At 39.3% G+C, this 10,000-nt stretch overlaps 2 protein-coding genes across 3 annotated transcripts in view; one reads left to right on the top strand and one right to left on the bottom strand.

Moving 5' to 3' along the window:
• lgi1b (leucine-rich, glioma inactivated 1b) overlaps nt 1-179 on the bottom strand; it is a 15,712-nt gene extending 15,533 nt beyond the window's left edge. The window contains exon 1 of the mRNA XM_083635706.1: nt 1-179. This exon is cut by the window's left edge and continues 45 nt beyond it. Within this exon, the coding sequence (XP_083491832.1) occupies nt 1-173 (173 nt within the window). The 5' untranslated portion in view covers nt 174-179.
• A 2,793-nt stretch (nt 180-2,972) lies between these two features.
• fra10ac1 (FRA10A associated CGG repeat 1) overlaps nt 2,973-10,000 on the top strand; it is a 43,059-nt gene continuing 36,031 nt past the window's right edge. For both annotated transcript variants that reach the window (XM_083634540.1, XM_083634539.1), the window contains exons 1-8: nt 2,973-3,042; nt 3,467-3,546; nt 3,840-3,932; nt 4,427-4,472; nt 5,179-5,255; nt 5,388-5,471; nt 5,967-6,051; nt 8,494-8,539. In XM_083634540.1, the coding sequence (XP_083490666.1) occupies nt 3,025-3,042; nt 3,467-3,546; nt 3,840-3,932; nt 4,427-4,472; nt 5,179-5,255; nt 5,388-5,471; nt 5,967-6,051; nt 8,494-8,539 (529 nt within the window). In that variant the 5' untranslated portion in view covers nt 2,973-3,024. The remainder of the gene's footprint in view (nt 3,043-3,466; nt 3,547-3,839; nt 3,933-4,426; nt 4,473-5,178; nt 5,256-5,387; nt 5,472-5,966; nt 6,052-8,493; nt 8,540-10,000) is intronic.

Genomic DNA, 10,000 nt, shown 5'->3' with positions numbered 1-10,000 from the left:
TTGTCACACATGGCATTGTCTTTAGTACAGGTGCATCCCGCCGGGCATCTGGGCTGCCTCAGCCGCCTGCCCTCCGCCTGCAGCACCAGGCTGACAGCGGCCAGCAGCCACACCAGCGCTGTCCATCCTCTCCATCCTCCCCGTCTCCTCACTGCTCTGCCCGGCTGTCCCATTCCGTCTGTCCCGCTCCACTGGCACTCCTATCAACTTCTCGGCAAAAAAATCCTAATAGGCTACGTAGCTTAGTAGCTATGTGACCCAACACGTTTCAGGGGGATATATTCTTCTTGTTGTTATTTTGGAGGATATTTCTTTTTATTAGGCTACAGGAGCCTGGGTTTTAGTGCGCTCCGAGGCAGGCTTGTGTCTATGCTTCTTGCGTCTCAATAGGAAGGCACCAGTCCAGCCGATTCGTTCTGCAAAGCGCAGGATTAGAAATGCAGGACAGACAAAACATGGTAAAGAAGGCAATCACGACTATTTCATAAAAATAACATATCTTGTTCGTCATTCTCTTGTGGCAAAAGTGGAAAACTCAAAGAAAAGTCTGTTTAAAAAAGGCGTTCTTTATTCCGTTTTCTAAGTTGTCTTGTGAATGCTGCAGCCAAGAGAGAGAGAGAGAGAGAGAGAGAGAGAGAGAGAGAGAGCTAGAGAGAGAGAGAGAGAGAGAGAGAGAGAGAGAGAGAGAGCTAGAGAGAGAGAGAGAGAGAGAGAGAGAGAGAGAGAGAGAGAGAGAGAAAATAAGCATGAAGTCCCTTGAGAGAGAGAAAGAGGGGGACATATGGAGACAGAAAGATATCTCAGAGATGGAGAGAGAGAAAGAGAGAGGGAGGGGGAGGCACTTAGGTGCGCTTTTTTTTAAAATCAGCAATGCCAGCTATTATTTATGCGCGCTCCGGAGCCGCCATGGCTATTAATGCGAAGCGGCTATTCATGAGGATCTGTGCAAATGCACCTGCCTCTCTCATTCAAATGCTGCCTCTTTACTTCACTGGCTGTGGCATATTAATGACCTTGATTGTGAGTAAAAAGTAAATCAATAAATAAGAATAGAATAAAACAAAACAAAATAAATAATAATAATAATAATAATAATAATAATAATAATAATAATAATAATATAAAATAGCCTATATGGATATCCTGTTACACCATGAACTCCATGCCTCCAAAATATTAACCAATTTCCTCATATAGCCTATAGAACAAGCTACTTACTATAATGACACATGACTACATGATAGACATTTATGTCAGACTAAAAGGTGTGGTAAATGGTCCTTCATAGCCTGCTTATCACTTTTGAGCTATAGGCTATATCTTTCAGACAACAGCTGCAGAGAATGGTTGAGGCTACTCTTCAGTATTTCCTCAGACACTTTCTCTTCCTCTCTTCCCAGTCCCACACTGCACCCCCCCCCCCCCCCCCCCCCACAGTGCATGGTCTTTGTTGAGTTCAGTGGGGTGTCAAAATATCATGAAACACTGGACTTCTGTTCCAAGACTTTCACCCCTACCACCCTGCATATTCGAAGAGTAGCATTCAAAACGAATAATAGAAGCATTATTCCACATTTACAGTTCTTCACTCCTACACGCATTCTCTCAGGCTCACAGCGGATGTGGAAGATAGGATCTTTTGCCGAATCAGTCACTGCAATTAGGTCATTAAGTAAGTGGAAATCAATGTCTGATCTTCAATAGTGTTATTCATTAGGATCATCTGTGGAGCAGTTCTCATGGCTAATCGCTTACAAAATAGATTTATGCTATAAATGTTACAAAGATGCAAAATATCACAAACAGCACAGCACAATAAGCTAAGGGGATAAAAAAATATAGAAAGCTCGACAAGGTATTATAAACTTAGCAACTATATCCTATCACAAGCACAAACTGCATCCATACGACAGAGATTTCTACTCAGTTTTAAATAAACTAAGACTAAACAATCTTCAAATTAGCCTAGTTTTTCCTCATTTAATAATAAATAAATAAATAAACAAATAAATAAATACTATACATAAATAATTAATTAATAAATAACATGTGTATATATAATCAATTATTATTAATATTATTATTATTATTAATAATAATGAATACTAATAAATCATAATAATAAAGAAGAAATTCTTGGCATTCATTGCCATGGTGATAAACTGTGCTGTTGATATGACAGGGAAGAAGAGATGTGGCTGGATGCTGCCAGGAAGTTCCTGGATGTGATGGATGTAATGTAACTGGAAAAGATTGAGATAATATACTGAGAGAAGCTTTTGAGAAAACTCAGACATGTGAGTCTGGGTGACAGTAATGGTCAATATTACAAATTGAAGTTGTTGGGAGGAAATCGTTTCTTTTCTTTTCTTTTTGTTGTCTACTGTGTAGTGTGAACTACTAGAATTCAGAAGGTGGCGGTAATGCGTGATTTCTATTCGCACATAGGATAAGCAATAACCACGCCCTGTGGCGCCGGGATTGGCCAGGAGCAACACTGGAGGGCACGCAGCCCAGCGTTGAGAACGGAGAGCGGACATTGAGAGCGGACATTGAAATTAATTGTCACCTACCTTCCTTAGCATAGTAATAATAATAATAATGAGCATAATAATTGTAATCTACACAATGTACACAATCTACAAAAACATGCAATAATATAAACGGTGTTGTGTTCACGTTCATAGCTCATATAATATAATGTATCATATCGTTAATTTCAAGTTCAATTCTTACCCAGAGAAAAGGTACAGCACTGAAAATGTAACAAGCAATAGTTTTTTAAACATCTTTATTTTAAAAGATGAAAAACCCCAGGTGCTTTAGTCCCAATGCTCCTGGCCAATCCCGGCGCCACAGGGCGTGGTTATTGCTTATCCTATGTGCGAATAGAAATCATGCGCGGTCTACTTCGACGTCATCATACCGCGTTTGCTGCAATGTCATCGACTGGCGACTCTCCTATGGTTGTTTTTGTAAACATTTGCAAGAAGGCAGTGGAGAGAGTGAAAACGGTGAAAACTCATGGATAATCTTGTAAAGGTACCGATCTAACTTACCCCCCCCCCCTTTCCAAGCTATCCGATTTGATCAGAAAATATACATATTTACATGATTCATTTCCTTGTTATTATTAGACAGTTAGCTTGTTAGCTGGCTAGCTACAGTAGATGGGTAATCAGGAATATTAGCTTACTACTTACTTGCCTGCATGTTTCCAGTTTAACGTTGTAAACTTATCGAGCATGACTTGCTGTTAGGCCAGTAGTTCCAGTGTGTGTGTGTGTGTGTGTGTGTGTGTGTGTGTGTGTGTGTGTGTGTGTGTGTGTGTGTGTGTGTGTGTGTGTGTGTGTGTGTGTGTGTGTGTGTGTGTGTGTGTGTGTTCAAGGGCGCACGCACATACACGTAGTGCATGCTGATCAGTCATGGCACCAGCACAGACAGACTTCCTGCTGTATTTCCTCAGGTGCATGGTGGAGGTGGCTATGACTCCGACTTCAGTGATGAAGATGGACAAGGAGAGTCCTCACAGAGAGGCCTTAAACGGTAAAATGGGAGATTATATAAATATATAAATTAGACTGAAGACTATTTATGTTTCTAATATACATAATATAGTCAAACCTTGCTTAGCTAAAGGATGACATCTGAGCTGACCAAATGCTAAAACTACACTATTTTCTTGATTTGTGACTCCATGCCTGTAAAAAAGACATGGATTTACATGCAAAAGCTGATGTATCAGGCTTATTGTCACATCATATGTATAGCTCACATCTAGACTGATGAGTGTAGAGACTGCAGGCCATTTATTTAGGAATTTGTGCCTCTGTTGACAGGAAACATGAGGATGAAATCTTACAGAAGCCTTTCCAGAAAGGAAGACACTCCAAGGTGGCCCACCGGAGTTTCCACTCTAATGAAACGGACAGGTAGTGTACAATAAAACATCATATTTACACTAAGGTAAAGATTAGTGCTCTCTTCCTTTATGTATTTAATGTATCTCAGTAGGTATTCATGGTCACAATTGTTCTCTTATCCTGGCATCACAACAAAATGAGCATTATACATTTTTAATTACATGTATTTTACTTGTTCACACTGCAATTCATCTAATTTACTGCATTAATCCCATTGTCCTTACTGTCCTTTATGATAAACTAAGCGTTACGTTCAACTTACTTCATGAAGGCTATTTCAAACATTTACCGTCATGGTCATTTTAATACATTGTCCTTACAGATAATGTTTGTACTTTATTCATGTTGCATTAAACAATGAATGAATGAGCAATTCATGAATACATTGGTTCTTCTCTGCTACTTATTCTGTACCGACCGTATGTATTTAAATTTTTCACACTCATGAAATGATAGTGATATCACCTTGATTATTTTTGTACTTCCTGTTTCCTGCTTTTCAGAGAGGAAGCCAGAAACAGAAGAGCTCACCTGATATCGCTGAATGCTGTATCCTTTAATTAATTAGCACAGTGCTAAAACACAGAGGTAAGGTGATAAAACAGATTGATAAAATATGATAAAACACGGAAAGAACAGAAAAAAGTTCAACCACCTTGTGAACTTGCACCATCAGCCAATCGCCATCTGGGTCCTGTAATGTGATTTATTTTTCTATTAAAGAACAGCACCACAACACTAGCCTCCTAAACCATCCAGATCTGTGAGTAAACACAGTGCAGTTATTGCAGACATAGACTCAATAACGCCAATCAAACAAGAACACGAGTATGCATCAGCGGAGTTTATTGGCGGAAAAGTCTGAGTGGATTTGGATAGATTTGGCGATGCTGATTGGCTGAAGGAGTTGCCTGTCAAAGCAAGTACTCCCACCCAGAGAAATAGCTGTAGACGGCTTGGAGTCTAGACGGATATGTATTGTGAAATCATGTTATCAGGATGGTCTTTACCAGGCTACCACAACACCATCATGTAACATAGAGGTTTATTTCTTGTTGGTCTCAGTACCTTAGAACAGTTACCTGAAAACACATTAAAACTGCAGTGTAGTGTAGCAAATTTCTGCCAGTCTTCAAAGTTTACTGTGAAGAGAGATGGGAAAATGAATAGCAAGAGAGATGCAGCAGTAGGAGAGTCAAACCATGTAATTGTCAACATTTAAAGAGAGCGGCCTACCTTAAGCAGACGTCTTCAGTTTGAGCGACATAAGAAGTTTGTCAGCGACTACATACTTTACTATGGAGGGAAGATGGCCGACTTGAAGCGCTCAACGTGAGTATTGTGCCTCTCGGGATCAAGCTTCTCTCATGGTGCCATCACATGCATGACATATTGAATCTGACTTCAAGTAGCACTCATTCAAAAGTCATCCTAACCTTTCTCCTCTGTTCACCTTTTCTTCAGCGCCAAAGACAAGACCGATCTGGATGTGGTGCGTGAGAACCATCGCTTCCTCTGGAGGGACGAGGATGAGGAAGACATGACATGGTAATCAAGTCAAGTAGTCAACTCAGTTGTGTATAGAGCTCGAAGCTTGCGCGACGTCATTGTATTTTCTTTTTCTCCTACATTAATACCTTTTCAGTAACATGTGTAAGATATGACATGATTTGTAACCAGGTCTTGAAATGAACTCAAGCCACCGGTCAAATGCTAATAGATTTAGACTGTGGTTGGGAAATCTCTCAATTTGAACAAGCATTGTAATATTCAGACTGTGTTGAATATTCAATTTGTTTGATCATTCTGTTCTGAAAACGTCTTTGGCTTTAAAGGAATTATTCATTTCTTTTTCATTTAATTAGTAAATTCCGCGGTGGAACTCCAAATGCACTAGCTGCTGCTGCTTGTTGTAAATAAAATAAAATATTAGTTTCAGACAATGCTTTTAACAATATTACTTGAACATTTATGAGTGAAGTTATTGATATATCATTTTCCAATCTTGTCCTCTCCTTTTCTGCTGGTCTTGTTCTGTCATAGGGAGAAGGAGTTGGCCAAGAAGTATTATGACAAATTGTTTAAAGAGTACTGCATAGCCGACCTCAGCAGATACAAGGAAAACAAGGTAGGATGAATGGGCGATTGATTGATTGATTGACTGATTGACTGACAGTCAGACTGACTGATTGACTGACTGACTGACTGACTGACTGATTGGTTACCCTGTTTAAGAAATAGTCATACAACAAACAACAGAAATAGGTGCAGCTGTAGACATTTAGCCATCATAAAACAACATAACACATACAGTGCACAAAGGACAGGCTGTGTGAATGCTTCTGGTGCCTGATATTTAGTAAGCATTTTGAGTAATACTAGCTTGAACATTTTGAAGTTTGAACCAAAGTAAAATGCTGAAACAACAAACACCATACAAAAATAAAAGATGTTGATACTGCATTGACATTCATGTGTTGACAGTGTATTTGTGCTACATGCTGTTACTAGGTTGTGTTGTGAACCAGTACAGTATAACATTTCAGCTACACTGTAACTAACAATATAGCATAATGTTGCATATGATCACAATCCTTCCCATGGGTTTGTAGGTTATGTGTTTTGATGGCAGGCTGAGGCTAGTGTTAAAATACAGAGTTGAGAAGTAGGAAAAGGCCTGTCGATGCAGCACCAGAGGCATTGTTAATATGTTATTGTATCAGTTTGGGAAATTAGATTTGATTAGATGACAGTTTATTGACACCCCCTGGGGAAATTGGGTTGTTGCAGGAAGCAGCAGACAATAGGACATAGCTACTACCACAAGTAATCCACCTACAGAATGTGTTGTAAGAAAAGTATACAGAGAGAAAAACTGAGAAAACACACACATCCCAATCATCAGTCCCAGGTGCTGGACAGAGACAAATCATCAGTCCCAGGTGCTGGACAGAGACAAATCATCAGTCCTAGGTGCTGGACAGAGACAAATCATCAGTCCCAGGTGCTGGACAGAGACAAATGAAGCAAATCAAAGTAGTCTGCACACTGCCTAATGCTCCACGGTGTCTTTATTAACAGCTACACTGCTGCAATGCTTCACCGTGGGAAGAGCAATAGAGTGTCTGGACTTTATTTTTTTGCTAAAGATAATATGGAGCCAATGGAACGGGCTGTATCAAATGTGATATCTGAGGTCAGACTTGGAGGGTCCATGCATCTTTGCATCCACACTGTTTAGAGAATTCTATTGATTGGCCTAATGGGGGCGGTAGAAGTAGAAATCAGAATCTTTAACCCATTAAACATTCTGGCACTGTGTTCTATCTTTAAGGACATGAACGTTACACTGTGTTCTATCTTTAAGGACATGAACGTTACACTGTGTTCTATCTTTAAGGACATGAACGTTACACTGTGTTCTATCTTTAAGGACATGAACGTTACACTGTGTTCTATCTTTAAGGACATGAACGTTACACTGTGTTCTATCTTTAAGGACATGAACGTTACACTGTGTTCTATCTTTAAGGACATGAACGTTACACTGTGTTCTATCTTTAAGGACATGAACGTTACACTGTGTTCTATCTTTAAGGACATGAACGTTACACTGTTCTATCTTTAAGGACATGAACGTTACACTGGTTGGCCTGATAGAGGCGCCTTCACAGTTTGAAAAGCTAACTCTCCCCTACACCTTAAGTCCAATTGATACAAAACTTCAGCTATCCTTGCAAATGAATCCGATTGGCCTAATGATGGTGAACGCTGTGCCGAGATGCGTCATTCCTACAAGTTTAGTCAACATTTGATCAGTGGTAAAGAAAGGAGGATCCTGGAGCACTCAATTCACTGGAAAGTGATTTTAATAAGGTGCAGTGAATGACTAACGTTTTGACGCACAGCATCTTCATCAGAGTCAAGAGTCTTTTGACTCTGATGAACACGCTGTGCGTCGAAGCGTTAGTCACTGCACCTTATTAAAATCACTTTCCAGTGAATTGAGTGCTCCAGGATCCTCCTTTCTTTATCATACCGTCCTGTTCTGAGAGTACCGACCTCCCACTGTGGCGGGGCTGAAGCGCAAGAGACTCCTTCTACATTTGATCAGTGGTTTTTGATATGTGAGGCTTGACAACACACAAATAAATCTATATGGAAAACATTAACTATATGCTGAAATGTTTCATTATTACTTAGCACATTATTACATAGTTACTACGTTACTACTTTGTATCTTGTATCTAACTTTGTACTATACTTTCTAACTTCATACTCTATTATGTAAATTTCTATGTGTATTTCTGTATTGTGAGTGCGTGAGTATTGTATTTGCACCTGACAATCTTGTCAGCCATCCACCCCTTCCCCCAGAGGACCACAATGGAAATAAGCCTGTGGCTTTGTTGTGTTTTAATCGTCTGCAGTTTTTTTACGTTTCATAATGTCTGTCTTCTGTGAAGCAGTATTATGTGTGTTTTAAATTGTCAACTAAAACTTACTTACTTACTTATTAACACTAGTTTGCTAATTTACTTTTCTTCTTCTTCTTATCTTTACCCAACAGTTTGGATTTCGATGGCGGATTGAGACAGAAGTTGTCTCTGGCAAAGGTAAGGCAGTTTTGGTGTACAAGTTTTTTAGTGTACAAGTTTGTCAAAGTGTCTAAAATTAGGGATGGGACCAATCCGATCCAATATCGGTATCTGGTGCCAATACTGACATAATTCACGAATCGGATCGGATCTGGAAGATTTTTTTTTTTATATACCGGTATATATATATACAGTATATATATATATATATATATATAATTTTTTTTGCAATTCCAGCGCGGGCCGCACAGGGGGCGCTGGCCGTAATTTGCCCATGTATAATAGTATCCTTCTTTGCCTTGTATATTTTCTTAATTTTGTCTGCTTTTTGCAAGGCATATTAAAAAATTGGCCAAATCTTTGCCTATACTGTATATTCAAGAAAAATATCGGTATCGGAATAATATCGGTATCGGCAGATATCCATATTCAGGTATCGGAATCGGATCGGAAGTGAAAAATTGTGGATCGGTGCATCCCTATCTAAAATATAATATAGAGCAAATATTGTATAACAGGCCAAATTGAAACCCAAATCACTATTATTGTCATCGTCCTCTTCAGAATGATACTTTTACTCTTAAGGCAAAGAACATGGGCCAAAAAAACATCTACATTCACATAACACATCATAGAACATAGAACATAGAACATTTACCAATCCATCAAATGTGATATATGTTAAGGAAAGTGGCGTGGGTGAGAGTGGGTATGTAATTTGGCACCTCCCATCACTGATGCCTCATTGAATTATAACCACTACACACTGATCAGATCTATTCTATTACTCTGCACTACATCTACACTACATCTACACTACCCAGACATGTATTTACAATTCGGCTTGCACTCAAAATATCAATAAGCTCACAGAGAGGTTAGTGTTTGTGGCATTAATAATTCACATGGACTGTCTGAGGGTTTACAGCCTGTGTGAATTATTAATTAATAATAAATCATTATTAATTAACACCGCAGGGCTCCTCTCCCTCCACTACATTTACCAACACTCCCACACACACAAAAAAAAGAAAAAAATAGTCTTGTCCACTAGATGGCAGCAGAGGTCAAGAAGACTTATCAATTTACACACAGTAGTTGCTCACAGCTTGCTTTCCTACAGAAAGAAAAAAAAGTCTCTCATGTTAAGGTTGGTACTATTTCCCAAGCAAATTTGTTGCACTTTACTTTGAAGCTTTTGGCCTGACAGAATGGTGTCACAAAAGTAGTTAACAGATTTCACCTTGCAGTCGGTGTCTCTCTCTCTCTCTCTCTCTCTCTCTCTCTCTCTCAGGCTTAGTCTATTAGTTGTTCTGGATCAGCTCTCCACAGTCTACCCAGCTTTCTTTAGTGTAGTGTTTAATGTAGGCAGCGGTGACAGTACAGATATAAATAGACTAACCTGGAATGATGGCATCGCCAATGTGAAAGGGCAAACCTGTCTTTATTGCTCATTAACACACACACACACACACACAC

The sequence above is a fragment of the Poromitra crassiceps genome, assembly GCF_964638095.1.
Source record: "Poromitra crassiceps genome assembly, chromosome: 4".
Taxonomy (NCBI): domain Eukaryota; kingdom Metazoa; phylum Chordata; class Actinopteri; order Beryciformes; family Melamphaidae; genus Poromitra; species Poromitra crassiceps.
The sequence above is the reverse complement of the archived record's forward strand: the minus strand, read 5'-3'. Positions and strand labels throughout refer to the sequence as shown.